We start from the raw sequence: 25060 nt of genomic DNA, 5'->3' as shown, positions 1-25060 counted from the left end.
TGTATTTTGAATACTGAACTCTCAGATTTAGCCACAGAAGTTCTTCTCTCCTTCTAGGTCTGATTATATTATGCAGCCTTGGGCAACGGCATGAATCCATAATAGTAGGCAGGCTAATGAGCAAGCTAAGAGGTCACAGAGAGCTACAGGCCAGCTGGCAGACAGTGAAGGAACGCTGTATAATGTGGAATGAAGAGGTCAGGATTCAGGGTGGCCTTGAGCACTGCAGTAATAGGAAATTATTTCCTACATTCTCCAGCAACATTTGCAATGTCTAGTTTAGTTCACTAGACAGGGCCAGGATCTGTAGAAAGCAGATTCAGCTTTCAGAGACAATGATATCTCTTCAGTAGAAGCACAGAGTCAGCTCCATCAACAGAGCAGAGACAACTAAAAGTTCAATGCATCATTACCTATCTTCCACAAAAAAAGTAGGGAGGAGTACCCCTTTCCTCTTGATCAAACATGGACAATCCATAAAAAATTCTGTTATAAAAGTAGGATATGACTAACCTGGTCCAAGATTCTTTGTGTAAGTGACCAAATCTTCCATAGTTTCCACCACCTCTGCCACTGTAAGATATTCCAAAATTCCTTTGCAAACTCTAATAATTTTACGAACCTGAAAATATATTTCATAGTATTCAGTCAATTGAGTAAACGATAAGTAAAAAACACAGTCATTCAGATGTGTAGCTAGTCAACATTTTGTCATCCTAAACAATCCTCAATCCTCCATTATTATCTTTTAAGGCTGGGCTTTTTGTCTGGAAGAGGTCTGCATGGGCCTCAGGTTATCTACCTCAGCCTCGTCGAAGGTGAGGAGCAGGTCTGATGTGCCAGAGAGGATGCCCCTTGATCCATCAATTAGATAATCTCGAGCAGGCACTGAGTAAGGGTCTGACTGAAGCATCTGGGCTGCCTGGACAAGCTTGGTGCAAGCATTCTCCACCCTGTGGGGAGGAACATGGAGTTAACTCACTGGCAGAACCAAGCAGAAGAATATCACATGCAAATGCAAAGAATGTAAATGGACATAAATTCACATTTTTTTCCTATATGGAAAATAGCCAAGACCATTATAATAGAACCTAAGTTTCCAGCTTTTAAAATTTACATTAAGGGCAGTACATTCTTTCATTCACTGCACTAAGCCCTTGTTCTTCATTATTTCCTGGCAACAAAAAATAATGAGAAAAAGTTTTGGACCTTTTACTTTAAGTTGCTATATCTCTGTAACTCCTTTGTTTCCTTCCTATTCACCCTACATACATATGCCATTAAAAGACACTTACACAAAGAACTGATATCCCTGACAACAGTTTCAGATTCAACATCGGAAATAAAATACCAAAGCACTGTGTTAAGGGAAATTTAATAATCAGACAAACCAAAGAAATAGGAGGAAACACAAAGCAAAAGTATGAGGTAATGCATAAATTTTTCTTTCATCTAGCCAAATGGATTCGTTTGACAAACTGTACAGTTTGAAAACAACCCTATAAAAACTATGCTGTTAATTAAAATGTCACTGGCATTAATAACTGAATCAGTTAGTAATAGTTTAATATAATATAGTTTAATAACACAGATGACCCGATCAGCCAAAGGTGTCTTTTTTTCGGGGGGGGGGGGGGGGGGGGGGGGGGGGGCGGGGGGGCGGGTCATTTAAAAAAGGAACCCGAAATGCATAAAGCAAGTATTCTCCTTGACCCTCTTGTACTACTAAAATGTATTCATTCATTCAATTATTCTTCTGTACAGAGTTGAAAAGGACCTAACAGATCATTTCCTCACATTCAGTAAATCCATTATGTTATCACTGAGTAACTTACATGCAACAAATTACTTTAAGTTAAAATATTTAGCCAAAATTACACATTCTTATTTGGAAATACAGAAAATGTCCCATGCAAATAAAAGCCCACATCACAGAGAGTTATATCAAATGAAATAATATAAAAACTCAACAAGTATAACACAGTCTTGTTAAAAAATAGAATTAAACCAACATATTAATTTCAACTACATAAAAAGCATTGGGCTATGGACACTATAGGTATGTATATAAAGATGCAAAAAACACTATTCTAACTCTCAAAAAGCATACTTTGGTAATTCACAAACTTCAGAGCCATAAGGCAGCACATAATAAATATCAGCAAAGAGCAAGACCTCACTGGCGTGGCTTTTGATCAGTCTTAGATGACTGGTTATTTTCTGTTCCTTTTAAATTTTTAAATTAAAATTAAATTTGAAATTACATAACATATATACATATACCCATACATATGACAAAATCATATACACATATATAAAACCCTGAGGCATACAGTGAAAATTTTTCTTCCCTCGACTATCTCCTAGGCATTCAAATTCCATCTACTTGCAGCCAAAGTTATGTGTTTCCTCTGTATTCTTCAAAATAAAGACACTTTATGCACAAAGAAACAAAAACATAGGCTTCCACCATTTTTACACGAATAGGATCATACTATGCATACTCTCCGCATTCTGATTTTTTCACTTAATTTAACTTGGTGATGTTCTAGTAGAAGTACCCAAAGAGCCTCCTCATTGTTTTATACAGCTACATAACTAGTCCCTAATTTATTAGCATGCTGCAATGAATCACCTTGAATAAACATTTTTTTTTTGGCCGTGCTGCATAGTTTGTGGGATTTTAGTTTCCCAACCAGGGATTGAACCCGGGCCCCAGCAGTGAAATCCCCAAGTCCTAACCACTGGACCACCAGGGAATTCCCAATAAATACCTTTTTTTTTTTTTGGTACGCGGGCCTCTCACTGTTGTGGCCTCTCCCGTTGCGGAGCACAGGCTCCGGACGCACAGGCTCAGCGGCCATGGCTCACGGGCCCAGCCGCTCCGCGGCATCTTCCTGGACCGGGGCACGAACCCGTGTCCCCTGCATCGGCAGGCAGACTCCCAACCACAGAGCCACCAGGGAAGCCCAATAAATATCATTTTTAAATGTGTATATCTGTAGGATACTATCTAGAAATGGAACTGCTGAGTCATAGGTATGGACATTAATAATTTTGACAAACGTTGCCATATTGTCATCCACAGAAGTTATCAATTTACACTCCCACCACAGTGGATGACACAGTGGGTCTGTTTCCTCACAGATTCAACAACTCAATGTATAATCAGACTTATGTATCTTTACCAATATGATAGACCAAAATTGATTTCGATATAGTTTGAGGTGAAAGTTATATAATATACAATTAGTAATTTTAAAGGGTATAATTTTCTGTGTGCTTGAAAAGAATGAGTTTGCTCTAATTTTTAGGTGAAATATTTCACATATTCCATCAGCTCAAGCTTGTTAATTGTGCTGTTCAAATCTTCTATATCCTTGCTGATTCTTTTGGTCTGTTTTATCTATCAATCACTGAGTGATAAAATCTTGCACCATGACAACAGATTTGTCCATATCCCCTTGCAGCTGTTTTTGTTTTTCATATATTGAGGCTAACTTATTAGGTACATATAAATTTACAATTATTATATCCTTCTTGTAATCTGAACCTATTTATCATTATGTGATACCTCTTTATATCTCCAATAAAGTTTGTTGCTGATATTAATATTGTAAACCAGCTTTCTTTGACTATTTTACCTGACTGGTATATAACTTTCTAACTCTCAGTATCCTTATATTTTAGATGTGTCTTTATAACTACATATATACATATAAGTACACAGTTTTAATCCAGGTTAGCAACTTTTAACTTAATAACTTAGCTCATTTAAATTTATTATTATTGATATATTGGGGGGGCGGATTGAGAGTCTTTTTCTATATTTTTCTTATTCCCTTTACTATTTTATAGGTCATATACTTTATGTTTTATTACTTTTGTGGTTCATTAAATAGTTTAGCATGCATACTTGGCATGGTAACAATCTAAAATGAGTCAATAAGGACTTCGCTGGTGGCACAGTGGTTAAGACCCTGCCTGCCAATGCAGGGCACACGGGTTTGAGCCCTGGTCCAGGAAGATTCCACATGCCGTGGAGCAACTAAGCCCATGCACCATGACTACTGAGCCTACGCTCTAGAGTTCGCATGCCACAACTACTGAATCCCACACACCTAGAGCCTTCTCTTGTGCTCCACAACAAGAGAAGCCACCACAATGAGAAGCCCACACGCCACAACTAGAGAAAGCCCATGCACAGCAACAAAGACCCAACGCAGCCAAAAATAAATTAACTTTAAAAATAAATAAATAAAATGAGTCAATAATTGTACTTCCTCCCCAAACAACAGAATGATCTTAACATACTTAATTCCCAATCACCCCTTTCCTGACCTTTATGCTATTGTTTTCAAGTTTTGTTTCATGTTTATGTTATTGTTTTCAGGTACAAAATGCTGTATCTTTTTTTTTTTTTTTTTTTGCGGTACGCGGGTCTCTCACTGTTGTGGCCTCTCCCGTTGCGGAGCACAGGCTCCAGACGCGCAGGCTCAGTGGCCATGGCTCACGGGCCCAGCCGCTCCGCGGCATGTGGGATCTTCCCGGACCGGGGCACGAACCCGCATCCCTTGCATCGGCAGGCGGACTCCCAACCACTGCACCACCAGGGAAGCCCTGTATCTTTTACTTTCAACTTTTAAATCTTGTTAGGCATTACATTATTGTATAAGTCAAAGTTTGTTTATATTTACAAACAAACTGTCCAATATGTTGGCTAATCATTCCCTCTTGTATCTCAGGCATTATACCTGGAATCATCTGACTATTGTCTGAAGGACATTCTTTAGCATTTCCTCTAGTAAGAGTCTGCTGGTGACAAAATGTCTCCGTTTTGGTTTGTTTGAAAATGCCTACTTTGTCCTCATCCTTCAAAGATTACTTCAGTAGTACAGAATTCTGGTTGACAATTATTTTATCAGCACATTGAAGGTATTACCTCACTATAATTTGACAACAGAACCAGAAAGACAGGTAACAGAAGCAGAGGTTGGAGTGATGGGGGTTTTAAGGAATTCAGACAGCTTCTAGTGGCTAGAAAAGGCAAAGAAATGGATCCATTCCTAGAATCTCCAGAAGGAACACAACTCTGCTAACTCATTCTGGGCTTCAGACCTCCAGAATTGTAAGATAAAACATTTATATTGTGTTTGTTACAAGAGTAATATGACACTGGCATCCAACTGAAATTTACCAGGCATACAAAAAGGCATGAAAATACCACCCATAACAAAGAGGAAAAAACAATCATTCAAAACCAACCCAGAAATGACACAGAGGACAGAATTAGTAGACAAGAACACTAAAATAGTTCCTATAACTGTATTCTATGTGTTCAAAAGCTAAAGGAAAGACTGAGTAGATAAATGAAAGATATAAAAAATACGGAAATAGAACAACTAGAGATACAAAAATACACTGGATAGATTACTAACAGATAAGATATTGCATGAAGAAGATTATTGAAACTGAAGTGCTAGCAATGAAAATTACCTAAAATGGGAGAAAACAAAACTTAAAAGAAAATGAACAGAGCATCAGTGAGCTGTGGCACAGCTCCAAGCAGCCTAATATGTGTGCAGTTGAAGTCCCCAAAGGACAGAAAAGGGGACAGAAAAAAATATTTGAAGAAATAATGGCCACAACTTTTATAAACTTAATTAAAACTTAATTAAAGCCCCAAGTCCAAAAAGCTCAATAAAACCCAAGCACAAAAAATATCAAGGGAATTACAACAAGGTACATCATAATGAAGGTACTTAAAACCAATAATGAAGAGAAAATATTAAAAGCAGCCAGAGAAAAATGAGACACTTTATATTACAGAGGAACAAAGATAAGAGTAACAACAGACTTCTCACTGGAAACAATGCAACCCAGAGAATAGTAGAGCAAAGTACTGAAGAACTTTGAGTAGACCCAAAGAAAATATTTCAAAAATTAGGGCAAAATAAAGACTTTTTCAGCTATGTAAGGGTTAAAAGAATTCATCACCCAGCAGATCTGAGCTATAAGAAAGTTTAAAGGAAGTCCTTCAGGAAGAAAGAAAAGTATACCAGATAGAAGTTTGGATTTACAGAAACAAATGAAGAGCACAAAATGGTAAATATGTGCATCAATATATAAACACATTTTTTCTTATTGTTTAAATCTTTAAAAGATAACTGACTGACTAAAAGCAAGACCTTTTTTAAAACACAAAGTTAATAAAAAGTAAATCTGATTCTGCTGACTAGTTAGACAATGAGAACTGGTTTTGCAAAGGACTGTGGCAGATGTTTTCCACAAATTAAATGAGCTAAATTTACAGAGAAACATATTTAAGATGTGTATATAACACACAACAGGGCAGAAAACACATGCTTTGCAACTAAACTTATGATTTAAAAATATTTAAATGAAAACTTTAAAATATCCAAGGTATTCAAAAATATTCAAGTGTTTCGAAAGTCTTTTAGTGATGTCAGCCACTTATTGAAGACCACTAGTTGAAGAGCACTGGCCTCATGCTTCAAGGTATTTTTTTTTTTTTTTTTTTTTTTTTTTTTATGCGTTACGCGGGCCTCTCACTGCTGTGGCCCCTCCCGTTGCGGAGGACAGGCTCCGGACGCGCAGGCCCAGCGGCCATGGCTCACGGGCCCAGCCGCTCCGCGGCATGTGGGATCCTCCCAGACCGGGGCACGAACCCGTGTCCCCTGCATCGGCAGGCAGACTCTCAACCACTGCGCCACCAGGGAAGCCCTTCAAGGTATTTTTTTACAGCCATTCCTTCTAGCTGAAACCTCTCTCTCTCTCTCTCTCTCTCCCCCCTCTTTTGCTTGACTAACCCCTACTCATTCTTTTAGGTACCATTTTTAAATGACTGTTCCTTCATGAAACCATCCTATAAGTACCTTTCTTACGTGCTCCCATGAGACATAAACCCTCCCAGTTTTGTTTTTGCTATCTCCCACAAGAGTGTAAGTTCAGCAAGGTCAAGGACCCTGTATATCCTATATTCACAGAGTAGAATCCCTGACACATAATAAATGCTCAATAAACATTTATTGAATGAATGAATGGATTTTCACCAAGTACAGGAGATCATGAAACCATCTGGCCATAGAAATCATTAACTTTAAAAGGTCACAAACTTAATTTTATTTCCAGGTAACATGAACCTTGATGAAATTATAGCAAACAAACATAAGCACCACAGAATGCAACTATCACACTACACCTATTTGAAAGGACACAGTTACTGCACAAGTGTTTCAAATTTGGAAAAAGCAAAAAATAAATGAAAGGAATAACCATCATGGAGAAAGGAAAGAAGAAAAAAAAAAAGATGAAATGGAAAAGCTTTACAGGAATCAATTTGATTCTCCACTAATGGTTCCCTTGTGTGGTAAAATGATAGGGCCAAAACAGACACTACACCCTTTCCTTTTACCTACAATGAGACATCTGATCTGTACATTAAAATTTAATGGCATTCATAAAGCCAAACAAATCCCATCATGACTAACCAGTAGGCAGAAACAGGAAAGAGTCTGTCTTGTCTGTGGAAAATGAGATTTTATTTAAACATTCAAGCTGCCTGACTTCTTAAAGTGATCTTCTACTTTTTAATACAAATCTGAATTTTTAAAAAGCATTTTAGAGGATGACAGTAGGGATAAGGTCCATTTCCTAAATAATTATAAATCTTGACTATATACTAATAATATTGATTTAGCTACTTTAAATCAATCAGCTAGCACATTTTAAGGCTTCTCTCTGCCTCTGAGTCTTCAACCTAAATTAATAGGAAGCTCTTATGCTTTAGATCAATGGACCAATGACAGCCTCACAGGACCCACTCATAACCCTCTAATACATTCTTCACAGAATTACTACATGATATAAACCCACACAATTTAAGAGATGGAAAGGTTCCAATCTACTCAGTTCCATGTGATTTCAATTATCACTAATCAAGACGCTTTAACTTATGCTGAATTTTTTATTTAAGAAAAATAAAAGGAAAACAGATCTAGAGATTATAAAGATTCACTGCCACAAGACATTTTTAAAGGTTCTTCTAGACTGCATCCAGAAGTGAGAATCTTAAATTCCTTTAGTTTAATTTTTTCATAAATTTGTTCATTTAACATACTGAAGACCTACTACATGCTACACAAGTCCTAGAACTAGATTTGCGGGGGGTGGGGGTGGGCACACTGTGCGGCTTGCGGGATCTCTTAGTTCCCCGACGAGGGATTGAACCCAGGCCCACAGCAGTGAAAGTGCCGAGTCCTAACCACTGGACCACCAGGGAACTCCCTAGACTTTTTTTAAGTCCCTACTTTTAAGGGGTTACCACCTTGGTAGGACAAGACATACATATAAACAAATACAAATTAGTATTTAAAAGTATGCCCAGCACATGCTGAGGGGACACAAAAGTGGAAGTAGTCATTTTTACCTAAGAGATTAGGACAGTTGTGATAGAGAAGGTGAAGACAACACTGCTTCTGCCCTCAGAAGTTCAGTACTACTTATAATGATGATTCTCCTCACAGCATCTCTGAGTTGTTTTTCCAATGGAATAACATTCTCTCCGCTCCCCCCACCTCTCTCCTCTCTCCCCTCTCTCTCTCTCTCTCTCTCTCTCACACACACACACACACACAAACACATGCATGCACACACACAGTCAAGAGTTCTTTCTGTGAATAATAACATGTATTTGCAATAGACCTGGTTTGACTAGGGAGGGCAGTTCACTATCACAAAGGACAGGTAACTTCCTCACCCTGAAGCCAAACAATCTCAATCGGCTTCTGTCAAAATCAGCTATCATGGGCTTCCCTAGTGGCGCAGTGGTTGAGAGTCCGCCTGCCGATGCAGGGGACACGGGTTCGTGCCCTGGTCCGGGAGGATCCCACATGCCATGGAGCGGCTGGGCCCGTGAGCCATGGCCGCTGGGCCTGCGCATCCGGAGCCTGTGCTCCGCAACGGGAGAGGCCACAACAGTGAGAGGCCCGCATACCGCAAAAAAAAAAAAATCAGTTATCATATCCCAGCTCACTGATTTAGATGAGGAAGGGAGAGAGACAGCTTTGGACAAAATAATACAGGCAGACCTTGGAGATACTGAGGGTTTGGTTCCAGCCCACAGAAATAAAGCAAATATCACAATAAAGTGAGACACACAAATGTTTTGTGTGCATATAAACACATATAAAAGTTATGTCTACACTCCACTGTAGTCTATAAATGTTATGCATATAAAAGTTATGTTTACACTCTACTGTAAATATATAAAAGTTATGTTTACACTCCACTGTAGTCTATTAAGCATGCAATAGCATTATGCCTAAGAAAAACAATGTATATACCTTAATTTTAAAATACTTTATTGCTAAAAAATGCTAACCATCATCTGACAGTGTAGGGTTCCTACAAACCTTCAATTTGTGAAAAATGCAGTATCTGCAAAGCACAATAAAGTTAAGTGCAATGAAACAAGGTATGCCTCCTTAAAGGAGAGAGTCTGATGGGCCTATTTAGACATATACCGCTGTATAACTTTAAATCAAAAAGCTCTCTAAAACATTCAACAAGAAACTTTCACCCCACCCCCAAAAAACATGTTGGGGGGTGGGGTGGAAACTACCCCATACCAAATTCACTGTTTTAATAAAACCTGACCTTAGACAGTATAGCCATTTAGATTATAAACACTATCACAAAAAATGCATTCTGCTTACTAAAGACTGCAGTGCTATGGAGCAGAACACCTGAAAATCTGACATCATGGAAGTCAGATTACCCTGGAGCACATCCAAGGAAGCAGGTGTTTACATCTTGGGACTTGTCCTTTCAAGAGAAAGAGCTGGTCAGACCACAAGCATATCCAATCACAAAAAGCACAGACAACACTTGGTAGATAGGAAGGAAACAGGTGGGAGGAAGAAAGAACACAGTCAGCTGGTGGGTGAGGCTTTCCACCACTGTGGCCATGGCACCCAGCATGTCCATTTCCAACCAGGCTTGCCCTGGTATAATTATCTGGCAGGCAAAATCGACTGGCCGGGCTATTCCTGCTGTCTTCTTAACCCATGTTGAGACTCTCCTTCCCTTCCTAACTGGGCAGGGCCTCTGAGAGATCAAGAAAGGCCCAGATTACTTCCAAGTTTGAGAAGCCTATCATATTTAAAAATGAAGAAATGCTGAAACAGGGTCATAAACATGGTGGTATATTTAAGTCGTTACATTGAATAATTTTAATTTCACAATAAACATTTTCTTTTAAGAATCCCTCTCTTCCTCTATGACTACACATATACCATTCAAAGAAAATACTGAAGTCCAGGCCCTTCATAAATATAAGGCCTGGGTGAGAGGCCAGGGGTTGTGGGTAAGGGGCAGGCCCTCAAACACTCTGCTTTCCCATATTTAGAACCTAACTGCAGATCAGTAAAAATAACTGCTGATGACTCAAAGATTCTCCCTTCACTATGTATTCAAGCATTTAAACTGTTAACCTGAAGAACGAGCTCTAATGAAATTCCACGTATTAGCAAGTGATAATGCAGTCTTTCTAGTATCCCTCAAATAGGAAATATGGCCTCTAGTTGTATACCTCTATACAACTCATTCCATCCTCGTATATTTTTGTGCATATACATATGATTTTAAAACTGATAATAATATGTGTAAAGATTTCAAAAGACTCAGGGAGATGTGTGAAAATAAAGTATTCTTTTATATACTAGCCATTTGGCACTAATCTTACTTTAAAAGCAGAGTCATTCCGTGGCTTCCCAGTACCAGCCAATACGCTTTGCTCCTGGCACTGCCATTTTGAGAAAGGTCAAGAAGTCTTGGCCATTAGTCATTCAGAAACCTGAGTGAAGGCTACAAGCAGTTAGTTTTTAGGAGGAAGTTAGGAACACTGAGTACAATGACAAACTTTAATCTAGTTCAAGTAGCAAGTGCCCAGCACCAACTCACCCCTGTGTATACTGTGTGGTAACACTATAACATCCTGTTCCAACCCTGTGCTCCTAGATTTAAAGATCCTACAGGCCTCATCCACAAATTATTCCTTTCCCTGACCTAACTCAGTGACAGTACCAGACACTGCATGTGTACACCCAAAACTAAAATTAAAAACCACAATGAGTCATACTGAAAACATTCAAAACCCTTTAACAGCAACACCACACTCTTTTTGCTAGAACATGTACATTGAGATAACAAAGCTAAAACACACATAAACATCAAAGGCTCACTAAATTCTTTTATTTCAGATGAGATTAGGAGGGTATGTAGCCAGTTTCAACTTCCCTTCAAACAAAACAGGATTCTGCCAGAGCCCAGAGATAACTGAAAGGGAAGCAGCATGTTGGGGATGGGAAGGTTCGAAGTGTCACTGCTGCCCAAGCTACATCCTCCTCAAGTCTTGCTGGCAGCTTATGAGTCACAACCTTTGAATCCTTTAAAGCCTGAATGACTAGTCCTAGTCTTTCTCCCCACCTTCTTTCACCCCTGTTCAAATCTAGCATCTGTGAAGGGAGAAGAGATTCTGATCCTGCAAGGTTCAATCAAGAACTCTGCTACCTACAGGTCTATCAGCTCCTCTGGTCCTTCCTCAAACTCATGCTGTGGTTACAGCAGAAACAGATAAACATATAAGCAAGTGCGTCTTACAGATACTAGTAGTTTTCAAATGTATGTTGATGCTGTCGTGATGAATAAAATAAGAATCTATTTTAAAACATTACAAATTCATTGTGACTTTTATTCTTATACATTCTTAATCAACTAATAATAAAGAGTCTCACCATTATTATTTGAAGTTCCTTATGCTGAAAAAAGTTGATAATCACTGTTCTACAGCAGAATGTAATGAATGAGCTAGAGGTGTAAATACCTAAACACAAAGTGAAGTGGAATAGACACACAATGAGAGAATACTTTTACTTATGAGGAAAACTGACAAAAACTAGGATGTGGTTTAAAAAAAAAAAGAACAAAATCTGGAGATAAAAGTCAACAGTAGGCTAAACAGCAGTCAACAATCATCCTAAAAAAAGATAATAAAAAAATAATTAACAGAATTTAGGATCCAAGAGAATCATAAGCTTGTAACCACTTATAATATTGCTTTGAAATATATAAAGTTAAAACTGACAATTATGAGGAAAACTGACAAATCTACAATTATTATAGATTTCAACAGACCTCAATCATAAACAGTTTATGATTTATAGCAAGACTATAAAAGTCTGATCAATAATACTTATATGTTGACCTAATTGATAAAAAGAGAACCCTATACCCAAGCAGAAGAGAATACACTTTCTTTTTAAGCACACACAGTGGTACACTTACCAACACTGACCACTTATTATGTCACAGAATAATTTCGAAGAATTGATCACATACCAACCAAGACTTCTGGGCACAAAGCAATTAAATTAGAAATATAACAATTAAAAGATATAAGCATACCTCATTTTATTGCACTTCACTCCACTGCACTTAGCAGATACTGTGTTTTTTACAAATTAGAAGGTTTGTGGCCCCTGTGTTGAGCAAGACTACAGGCATCGTTTTCCCAACATCATTTGCTCACTTCATGTCTCTGTGTCACATTTTGGTAATTCTCACAATATTTCATTGTTATGATATTTGTCATGGTGATCTGTGATGTTATTACTGTGATTGTTTTGGCATTTTTTAGCAATAAAATATTTTTAAATTAAGGTATGTACATTGTTTTTTTAGACACATGCTATTGCACACTTAACAGACTACAGTATAGTATAAAAAACTTTTATATGCACTGGGAAACCAAAAAATTCATGTGACTTGTTTTATTGCGAATATTATGGTAATCTGGAACTAAACACACAACATCTCTGAAATATGCCTGTAGTAAAAAGAATCTTTAAATGTACTACTAAATAATGTACATGGGTAAGAGGAATTCACACCAAAATTACAAAATATTTAGGGCTGAACAACTATTAAAGTACACAGCTGTTTCTAAACTTGTAATCAGAGCAAAATAGAGAGTCCAAAATATTATATTTATTTAAAAACAAGAAATACTAAAAGATAGAAATATTGAAAATAAGATATTCAAATAATAAACTTAACAAAATAAATAATGAACCTAAGAACAGAATTTAATGAAATAGATCTTTGGGGAAAAAACTAATAAAACATAAATCTCCCATAAGAGTGGTAAGAAAAAAAAAAGGCAGAAATAGATAATACTGAACAAAAAAGGTTAGAGGAAATGCATAATTTCTTAGAAAAGTATCAGATTATCAAAGTTGACTCAAAATGAATTTAAAACCTGAATTAGATAATAAAAGGAATCTGAAAGAGTAATCAACTTTCTTCCTCTAAAGGACACCAGACCCAAGAAAGTTTTAGATGCAAGTTTTGCCCAACTTTCAAGGACAGACAACCCTTTTCTTATATAAAATGTTTCAAAGACTAGAAATCTTATTTTATGAAACTAAAATAACCTTGATAACAGAATAAGAAACAAAATAAGAAAATTATAGATCAAGACCCCTCATGAACAAAGAAGCAAAATCTTTTTAAAATATTAAAGTTGAATTTAGCATTGTATTTTCTTTTCTAAATCACTACTACATAGGGTTTATCTTAGAAATGCACAGATGGGGGAACTCAACGCTTTGACTGCCGGGGCCCGGGGTTCGATCCCTGGTCGGGGAACTAAGATCCTGCAAGCTGTGTAATGTGGCTGGAAAAAAAAAAAAAAAAAAAGAAAGAAATGCATAGACGGTTCACCATCAGAAAAGTCGATACTTATGGAGTAGACCAGAGACCATCTTATAGACTAGGAAAGGATAAAAACTGCATGATTATCTCAACAGATACAGAAAAAGTATTAAATGAAAACAAGCAATCAGATTTTTTTTAACAAGGTCTTACTACAGGAGACAATAAATGAGAGGAAATTTTTCTATGAAAAAGCTTAAAAAGTAACTGAGTTTATTTTGAGAAAATGACTGAGAAAAAAAGATTGAGAAGCTCAAGAAGAAAGCTAATTTTCACCAAATATCTTTTTTTTTCAGGTACTTTCACATACATTATCTCACTCATTTAAGCCTCACAATAACTATTACATTATGAGAAGAGATTCTTACAAAGAAGGGTGAGAAAGAGTCTTAGCATACTGGATTGAGTACAAGCCTGGTGTCAGATAGTTTAGGGTTTGACTCTTACCTCTGCCATTTATGTACTAGGTAACTTTCAACAAGTTACTGTGAGCTTCTCTGACTCTCAGCTTCCTCATCTGCAAGACGAGGTGCATTAAAAAACACAGTATAGGGCTTCCCTGGTGGCGCAGTGGTTGAGAGTCCGCCTGCCGATGCAGGGGACACGGGTTCGTGCCCAGGTCTGGGAAGATCCCACATGCCGCGGAGCGGCTGGGCCTGTGAGCCATGGCCGCTGAGCCTGCGTGTCCGGAGCCTGTGCTCCGCAACGGGAGAGGCCACAACAGTGAAAGACCCGTGTACCGCCAAAAAAAAAAAAAAAAAAAAAAAGATATTCTGGCCACTTTCACCAAAAAGCGTGTTTGAAAATTCAAATTTCATCACAAATTATTCTGATTGTTCAAGATCAAAAGCAAAGAAAAAAGCTAAATGTGAGGGCTTATGATCTAAAAACATGACACTACTACTTTAAGTCAAAAGAAATCTATATTAAGTGTAAGCATGTTTAAATCCTTTTCAAATTTCTTCTTTGTACATGAATATCAGTCAAGGTAAAATTGTACAAATACAGACCATAATTGTGCTTAACTAATAAAGTTTAAGGGTTAAAACATGGCAATTTCCTAGGAAATATGATTAATGGCAATCATGTAGATTGCCACTACATACACCCTTTCACAAAGTATTTTAGGAACATTCTTTTATTTGATAGGCTTAGACATTACAATATGTTTCAAAAATAGTCCAAACTGGTGAATCAATCCAAGTTTTGATGATTTCAAGCAGACTGTTCAGAGCAGCACTGAGACAGAGTGGCGACACTTCACAGTTCTAAAATGAAACTATTTGCCTGCCAACAGACAAAGCGCTTTATGCCCTTTTTAAGGAGTTCATACCACGAGACCACCTCACAAGTGACACCTTTTGATACATTCAGATACTAAACACCCCTGGATATGGGCCAAGAACTGCCTTCCTTATCCATTTCTGCTCCATTGCAGAAATAAGAATGAAATTCCACCATATACTGCAATAGCAGTTTTTCCGAGGCTAAGAAAATAGTTTGCCACAAACATTTTTTACCTATTAAGAAATCAGCTTGAAGCAAATCCCTGCTGACAGGAAATGAATCTGGTCAGTTTGACACACAACTTACTCTCCTTCACTAGCACCTATTATTCATCCTGTATTGGCTATGACTCTTCCTGAAAAACCACCTTCATCTTGTCATTTGAGTTACTGCTCAAGAAGCGCAAAGCTTCCCTACCACCCAATTCCAAATTCCTCTGCCTGGCTTTCAAGGGCTTCATCATCTGACCCAACTACCTAAGCTTAGTTCCTACCACCCCCACCATGACTGTTCCTCTCCTCAAAGCCCCCATGACTGACTCATGCTGCTCATTCCACCTGGAGTATTTTCCTTTCTTCCCACACCTGTCCCCACTTCCAGTACTTTCCTTTTTCCCTACATCTGTCCTCCCAAGTCCAACTTCCTAAATGAGCCTCTTTCTACTATTCCTACCTACAATGACAGCACTCCTTCTCTCCTATTATAAAGTCAGTCTGTTTTACAGCTCTTCAATTTGAAATTTCTTAAAGCACTTTCTTAAAAATCTCTCTGTAGCAGCAGTTCACCTTAGTGCCTCCATGATACACAGAAGAATAAAACTCTCAATATATGACCTACCCCTTTGGGTGTACCTGTGATTATGCACAATTTCCAGCCGCAACAGCAATATTTCCACTAATTTCTCCTGCACTAAAGAAAGCATAATAAAAAGCCAGTGAATATATTATATTTCAATAAAAGTTAAAAGGAAAACAACAAAACCTAGTGAGTGGGAATGAGAGGAATGTTATTATATATGTGATCTTGAATATGCTCAATTTACTTTTTTTAAATAAAGCATTTGCAAACTTTGGCACTTTATTACTATTAATAAATAACTTGTAATACATCTTACAAGTGATCATTCATAATAAGGACGATTAAAAACTGCTATTCTATGTAGCACTTAGCATACTAGACACATAGAAAGCAATCAATAAATATTCTATTAACCAATTAGTGTGTCTAGCCCATTAATAAATCGCACATAACTATTACAGCTGCTGCAGCTGCCTGATGATAATGATTGATGACAATGATGCAAAGTACAAACACAAACAACAGTAGCTGAATCTCCTGCTGACAGTCTCTAAAGGAACAAATGACTTCTTATAGGGTGAGTCTAACCACTATTTTAACAGTACAGCATGACCGTGGCACTCCTGAAGTCTATAAAGATCACAGCAGTTTCTGTGGCAATCATCACGCAACCCTACACCTCTTGTGCAACACTGTGGCTATTAATGCAATCTGGTAAAATTAGTAAATTGTAAACTCTATTTGCCAGTGCAATCAGGGATCAGATAACTTTTGCTCCACCCAAGAGAAAGCCTTCCTGTGACAATGCAAATCTTGTTCTATATTAAAATGGCCCTCACTTTTACAGTAAGGAATTGCCCAAGCATTGGAGTCCCTCATCAACAGTTACAACCCAAATGTATGATCTTTAACTGATATTAAACCATTCTCCAACATTCCAACATGCCCTTAATTGCCAGTCACACAAATAGACTATGATTTGATTTTGAGAGCCCCCCCAAATCCTGAAAATATCAAAAATTCTGAAAATGACATATCCTTCCCTGAAAAATTTCTAAATCTACATCAGATTGCTTATGTATAAATCCATCTAGAGATCAACAGTCTTCTGTTTTCTCTAGCCCTGACATTCTAACATTCTAGGAGTAGAGATTGATCCAAGAATAAATTTTTAAACTTATTTTTTAGCGTTGTCAAAGCAGACACTATTTAGAAGTCCTTGTCAAAGTAGAGACAGCAGAAGCATCAGTCTGTCATGCCCTAGAGACTTCCAAACATCAACCAAACAGCCCAAAAGAATGTACTACTCAACAGTTCCAAGGATGTCATTAATTGCTTCCATCTGTTTCCCTCTCTGTCCCTTCCCCATCCTAGTAAAGTTATTTTTTGCTTCATTTTGCATTCTAAAGAAAAGCATAAAGAGCCCTCATGTTTTAAACTGCAGAATACTTATTCATCCCCCAAATTTGTTTGATAATAACAGCCATATTGTTTTTGTACTCCAGGCTATTTTCAGGTAACATTTCAGAGTGTGGCATATTAAGTCCTGTACTTTTTAAACACTGCTCAGTACATATTTCAGTTGGTCATAACACAATGTTTTTCCCTGACTCCTCAAGGTGACCAGGGTTCTCCCTGAATGGCATGATAAAGGTTAAAACCGCTGAATGGTTTCATATCCATTAATGATCCTTACCTAAATCAGTGGTTTCATTAAACACTGCATAATCATGACTTTCTAATTCTGTCATTTATTCCACTTTTATTGGTTAGAATTTCCCCCATCAACTGGAGCTATTAGGTTACTGTGAAATAAAGTATGCCCAAGAGAGAAAGGATAGTTACAATTTTTTTTTTCTTGTGATGAGAACTTTTAAGATCTACTCTTAGCAGGGCTTCCCTGGTGGCACAGTGGTTGACAGTCCGCCTGCCAATGCAGGGGACACAGGTTCGTGCCCCGGTCCGGGAAGATCCCACATGCCTCGGAGCGGCTAGGCCCGTGAGTCATGGCCACTGACCCTGCGCGTCCGGAGCCTGTGCTCTGCAATGGGAGAGGCCACAGCAGTGAGAGGCCCGCGTACTGCAAAAAAGATCTACTCTCAGCAACTTTCAAATATATAATACAGTATTATTAACTATATTCACCATGCTGTATATTATATCTTCATGACTTATTTATAACTGCAAGTTTGTACTTTTTGACTCCCTTCCCCATCTTGCACACCCCCCCACCTCCCCACCTCTGGCAACCACCCACCTGTTCTCTGTACCTATGAATTCATTTTTTTAAATATTCTACATATAAATCATATAGTATTTGTCTTTCTCCAACTTATTTCACTTAGCATAATGCCCTCAGGGTCCATCCATGTTGTTACAAACAGCAGGATTTCCTTCTTTTCTATGGCTGAATAATATATTATATATATATATCACACCTTTATCAATTCACCCATTGATGGACACTTAGGTTGCTTCCATATCTTGACTATTGTAAATAATGCTGCAATCAACATGGGGTACAGATATTTTTTTCAAGATAAGTGATTTTATTTCCTTAAGATAAATACCCAGGGATTTCCCTCATGGTGCAGTGGTTAAGAATCCACCTGCCAATGCAGGGGACACAGGTTTAAGCCCTGGTTCAGGAGGATCCCACACGCCACGGAGCAACTAAGCCTGTGCGCCACAACCACTGAGCCTGCACTCTACAGCCCGCAAGCCACAACTATGGAGCCCAAGGGCCACAAATACTGAAGCCCCCGCACCTAGAGCCCATGCTCCGCAACAAGAGAAGCCACTGCAATAAGCCCACGCACCGCAACAAAGAGTAGCCCCCGCTTGCTACACCTAGAGAAAACCCACGCACAGCAACAAAGACCCAACACAGCCAAAAATAAAAATAAATAAAATTTTAAAATTAAATAAATACCCAGAAGTGGAACTGCTGGATCATGTGATATATCTATTTTTAATTTTTTGAGGAACCTCTGGAAAGATAGGACAAATGCCTCTTTTAAATTTCCCATTACCAGAGTAAGGGGCTGGTGTCCTAGTTACCACCAAGGGTGATCAATGAGGTTTTGTTTTGTTTTAAAGTTACCCACTTTTCTGAAAATATCATCACAACTAGGGTACTCCTTAATTTTTCTAAGTCCCCAAGGAAGCCTGTGAGAGAGCACATAGCATATTTCAAAGGTATATTTCTGGGAATAAGCAGAAATGAGTTTCCTGAAGAAATTCATTTACCAGTCAAATGATATTCATAGGCTTGAATGTGAAGGGTTAAAAGGAACTTTTTATAGGGTCATCAAGTCCAACTTCCCCGATATTTTTTTTTAACATCTTTATTGGAGTATAATTGCTTTACAATGGTGTGTTAGTTTCTGCTTTATACCAAAGTGAATCAGCTATACATATACATACTTCCCTGATATTGAATCTCCCTATACACTATCTCCCCATGCTCTGTACCTTCCAGGGGGTGAGGGGCAAACGGGTACAAGCTAGAGCTGTGTTTTTAATGTACACTAAATGCAAGTTTAATTACACTATGTTTAACTGACAGCATAGGACTCTTAATATTACCATGCTGATGAAATGGCACATAAATAAAGTAGGCTCATACTGGTTAGAGCTGGAAGAAACCCAGGATGCCACCAAGTCCAAAGAGGGCAAGTTTAAAAAGAGACTCCCACAAAACAGTCTCTGCAGAAAACAGATGCTTCTGGTACCTTACTTCCTGACACATGAACATTTTGCAGAATTAACATAAACAGTTCTGTAGAAGCACCCACTAAAGTAAGTTAGAAATAAGAAGATACCAATATGGGTGAAATTCTCATCTGTTCAATGAAAATAATAGACCATAAGGAGGATAAAAATAAAGGAACACTTTTTGCTTTATTTTAAATTGTGATATATAACATACATACAGAAAATTGCACAAAACATATATATAATATAATGAGTGATTATAAAACAACCACTCATGTAACTGAACAGCTAAATCAAGAAATAGAACATTATTACCACTTTAGAAGCCCCTGCATGCCTCTCCCTAAGTACAGCCCTCTTCCTTCCTCCCGGAGTACCACTATGCAGACTTCTGTGTTCATTATTTCCTTATTCGTCTTTATCTTTTTACCTTATAAATAGGCATCCCTAAACAACAGTTTGTTTTTGAACTTTAAATAAATGGAACCTACCTACATATCTATATCTCTATCATTCACTTCCCTTAATTATTTTTCATATTCATTCATTCTTTTTTTAATTCATAAAATTAACCATTTTAAAACGAAATATACTCATTCCTTTTTATTACTGATTAATATTCCAATTGATTGACTATAGCATGATCATTTTTATCCATTCTACTGTAGATAGACCAGTGGTATCATCATGAACAATGTTGATATCAGTATTTTTGTATATGGATCCTAGTGTACATGGGCATAAGTTTCTTTAGGGAACATACTGGGAGGCAGAGAAATTGCCTATTTTCCACTTTACTAATGCCCAACTGTTTCCCAACGTGGCTGCACCAATTTACATTCCCAGCAGCAGTGCCCCAATTGCTCCACATCCACACCAACAACTGATATTATCAGACTTCTTAATTTAGGAGCTTATAATAGAACAATTTGCAGTTCTCTGATGACTACTGAGATAGAGCACCTTCTCACAGGTTTGCTGGCCATTTGGATTTCCTCTCTTTTGAAGTGCCTATTCAAATTCTTTGCCCTTGTTTTTTAAAACTGAATAGACTTATCTCTTTCTCTTATTGATTTGTAGAGGTTCTACTTTTTTTTTTTGTCTTCTGCATCAGGCTTTACTTTTACTTAGGACGTGACTGCCATAAAAAACAAAGTCATTAATCAAAGACAACATAATCAAGAACCTGAGAAGCTTTAACTAATCAAAAGTTAGTATCTCTGCTTACTTTACATAGGATAGGCCAAAATGTCCAGCAATTATTTGTAGGAGTATTAAGTGATATGTAAATATAACTTAAATTTAAAACGCTACTGAAATATGTGACAAAACACATTTTTTTTTTAAGTTTGTATCCACTGTTATCTCCAAGCAAAGGTATTTAGTACACAATCCAGACTCATGCATGCTAAGGTCAGAATGTTTCTGAATCCTTTCCATTCTGAAAAACAAAATTCAGAAGTCATAGTTTGATTAAAAATTATGTCAAAAATGCCTAACACCAATGAATAAAATCAACAGTAGGAAATTTGACTGCTGAAAAATGAAAAATTAAAATTTCAACTGTAAACAGAGCTTTATATTAAAAAAAAAAAAAAATTGCTCCTACAGTCAGTATTTTTCCTTTCCTAACAAGAGGATTATTCTGCTTAGCAATAGAAGAATGTTTTAATTACTTACTTAATAAATGCTGGTGGCATATCTCTCTTCAAAATCTGATCCTCAGTGGTTTGAACAGTCTCTTTTCCAACCTACAGGGAAAAACGATTCACAAGTCAAATTTAAATTCTCAGACTTTTAAAACTATTATTTAAACATATTTGAAACATACATTACACATTATCATTGAAAATGATAGATTTGAAGAAAATTTCTGGATTTTTTGAAATTATCAAGATTGCTCCCACATATGCTTCCATAATACACTTGGATAACAATATAGAGTGCAAACATAATGTATTAACCCTGTTCCAGAGTAATTAATTTGAAGGCATCATTGAGCACAGTGAGAAAAAAAAAATTCATCATTGAGAATATATATGTTTGTGTGTATTTCTGTTTAATCACAAACTGCTACATCTCTGAAAGAGTACATGAAGTACATGAATCCAGTTAGGTAAGCTAAAATGTCTATTCAGAAAAAAATTGACATTACTGGAACTGGAAAAATATGTGAAACAATAACTCTGAAACTAGAAACCAAACATATGAAAGTACACAACTTAACTAGTAATCAACATGTTTTCCCTAATCATAGAGCACCTTAAAAAGAAATAATATATAATGCTAAATGTTGCAATGGAATAGTTTTACACCCTGCTGGTAGCAATGTAAACTGGTATATTCTCTTTGGAAAATCATTTGCTAGTATGTGTTAACAGACAAAAACATCCTATCTAGGAATTCCACTTATGAGAATACACCCTATAAGCAATAATACCAAGTGTGGTAATCACAATATTTACAAAAATATTCACTATCATGTTAGTTAAAAAAGCAAAAACATTTTCAAAATAACTTACCAACAATGAGAAACAATTAAGTAAATTAAGATATATCTTTAGACTTAGTACTACAGGGCCATTAAAACAATGGTTGTAAAGACTCAGCACTATGGGAAAATGTTTATGACATTATACTTCGTTTAAAAGGAGGAATAAAAAATAATAAATACACTATGATTACAACAAACCCAAAACTCATTATGTACAAGGCAAAATACTGAAAGAATATAAAACAAAATGTATTTATTAATGCTTACAAAATTTTGAGTGAATTTGTATCTGTATTTCCTGTTTTCTAATTTTCTGAAATGTGTATAAATAATTTTTGTAATTTAAAATGTAACATTAAAATGTTACTCTTGGTTACTTAAGTGTAGTTATTTCCTACCTAAAAATTTTATTAATTATCTATCATTTTATATAAATCTTCCCCAAAAGTAATGGCAAAAAATTTTAAAAACATATCAAAATACTGCCACACTAACCGGATTGTGTGCATGTGCACATGTATTTATTATACCACAAATGGTATACATCCTCACTTTCTTTAAAATCATTCCTATGTAGGGCTTGGATGTCAATTTTTCTTTAACTATATCATGTATTACAAAGCACTCTAAAAGAAGCAAACCTTAATATAAGGAATAGTGAAATTCACCCTTTTATCAATATAAAGCTATTTAGGAATATTAAATCATAAATATAAACCACATTTTAATGCAGAAATCTGTGAAATTTTTAAAACCCAGAATGGAAAGTATCGCAATCCTATTATTTAACCGTTTAACTTTTATTGAGTTTAAAGAAGAAAAACGAGTTTAAAAAATTCCTAAATGCACAGTAAAGCAGCTAAAGCAAATAACACAATAAACTATTCTCAGGGGATACCAGTCAGGCATGAGTTAATAAATACAAGTTTTTGCTCTAAAGTTAATAGCTCAGAAAAAAGCAAGACACATATACCACTGTGTAATAGCCAGTGCTTTTGTAGACAATGGACTGTCTGTATCATAATAAAACCCTTTCAAATCAGCAGCTGGTTCTCTAGAGTTTCTCAGATCAAAACATGACAGAATATTTCCAGATGTATTGTTCACCATAGTTTCTAACAAAAATCAGCCATTCAAAAAGCTGTGGGCCATGACTTCATGAAGGAAAAGATGAAGTGCAGCAACAGTCACTCGTTCATACTAAGCATAAAGGGTCTACAAAGATATTCACACTTAGAGCAACGGCAATTCCTTTTATTTTACACACCACATGTACATATATAGAGAGAGCCAAAGAGAGACAGGGGTAGAGAGAAAGAGAGAGAGAGTGTGCAAGAAAGAGAGAGAGAGTGTGCAACCCTCCCTTTATATCTCCTTTAGAAAGTATTCAGTGTTATTAAACATTTATTGAATGCAACTACATGTGCCAGTCACTGTTCCAGGTACTTTAGACAGAACGGGAGTAAAAATAAGTTTCCTTCCCTCATGGAAGTTATATTCCAGTGGGAGTAGACAGAGAGAGAGCACACAAGTAAATAAATAAATAAATAAACAAAATCATTCCAGGTAATAGTAAAGATGATGCTATAAAGAGTATGGGGTAGGAGTAGAGGGGGGCCTACTTTAAAAAGTGTGGACAGGGCTTCCCTAGTGGTGCAATGGTTAAGAATCCACTTGTCAGTGCAGGGGACACGGGTTTGAGCCCTGGTCCGGGAAGATCCCACATGCTGTGGAGCAACTAAGCCCGTGAGCCACAACTACTGAGCCTGCGCTCTAGAGCCCATGAGCCACAACTACTGAGCCCATGTGCCACAACTACTGAAGCCCGTACGCCTAGAGCCCATGCTCCGCAACAAGAGAAGCCACCACAATGAGAAGCCCACCCACTGCAACAAAGAATAGCCCCCGCTCACCACAACTAGGAAAAGCCTGTTGCACAGCAACGAAGACGCAATGTAGCCAAAGATAAAAATAAATAATTTTTTTAAAAACTCAATAGTGATAAAACAAACAATCGAATTAAAAAAAAAAAAACAGTGGACAAAGAAGTAACATTGGAGCTGAGATTCTGAAGCTGAAAAGGAACTACTCATGCAAGAGCTGGGAAAGAACAATCAAGAGGGAGAAGCAAGATAAAGGCCCAAGGGCAGGAAAGTTTGGGTGTACTAAAAGAGCCTTAAGGAGGTCAGAGTGGCTGAAGCTCAGTGAGGGGGGTAGGTGTGGTGATGAGGTTGGGTAAGAAGGCAATGGTCATATCACAAAAGAGACTTTTAGGCCAAGTTAAGGTGTTTGGAATCTTTCCTAAGTACAACAGGAAGCAGGAGTGCTAAACAAGAGACTGACATGAATTTTTTTTTTTAAAGGTCATTTTGCCTGTTATAAGGAGAAGTGATCTTAGCAAGCAAGGAGAAGCAGAGTGACCAGTTAGGAAGCTACTGTAGTTGTCCAGGGGAATGATGGTAGTGACTTAAAATAAGACGCAAAAGTGGACATGGAGAATTAGTTCTTTTGGAGGAAGAGCTAATGGGACTTGCTCTTGAAATGGGTGAAGTAGGGGTTGGGGAGTGGACTGACAGAAAGAAAAATTTAAAATAACACGTAGGTCAATTAAGTAAAATGTCTTCAAAAGCAGCAATGCTAAAAAAGGCTGATGTATAGCAAAGATTTAACATGAAAGGATAAAACAATCATGAGTAAACCAGGCAAAACCACTGAAACAGTTTTTCAATAGCAACTATTCTGACCCCAGTAGAGGTAATTACTAAAGAATGAATTCTATTTAACTATTTTAGGTCTCTTTTGTAAAGGTAGGGGGTTGGTGAGGAAACAGAAATAGAAAATAAAAACATACTCAAGGGCTACTTTTTTTTTTTTTTTTTTTGCGGTACGCGGGCCTCTCACTGTTGTGGCCTCTCCCGTTGCAGAGCACAGGCTCTAGATGCGCAGGCTCAGCGGCCATGGCTCATGGGC

General features: G+C 37.1%; 1 protein-coding gene across 3 annotated transcripts in view; it reads right to left on the bottom strand.

The window, feature by feature from the left end:
* The window catches only part of VCL (vinculin), a 100070-nt gene that overhangs the window by 44919 nt on the left and 30091 nt on the right, over positions 1–25060 (bottom strand). For all 3 annotated transcript variants that reach the window (XM_032608022.1, XM_032608021.1, XM_032608020.1), the window contains exons 2-4: positions 21277–21347; positions 803–953; positions 514–622 (exon numbers count right to left, since the gene is read on the bottom strand). In XM_032608022.1, coding sequence (XP_032463913.1) covers positions 514–622; positions 803–953; positions 21277–21296 — 280 coding nt within the window. In that variant the 5' untranslated portion in view covers positions 21297–21347. The remainder of the gene's footprint in view (positions 1–513; positions 623–802; positions 954–21276; positions 21348–25060) is intronic.

This window comes from Phocoena sinus, chromosome 16 (assembly GCF_008692025.1).
Source record: "Phocoena sinus isolate mPhoSin1 chromosome 16, mPhoSin1.pri, whole genome shotgun sequence".
NCBI lineage: Eukaryota > Metazoa > Chordata > Mammalia > Artiodactyla > Phocoenidae > Phocoena > Phocoena sinus.
The sequence above is the reverse complement of the archived record's forward strand: the minus strand, read 5'-3'. Positions and strand labels throughout refer to the sequence as shown.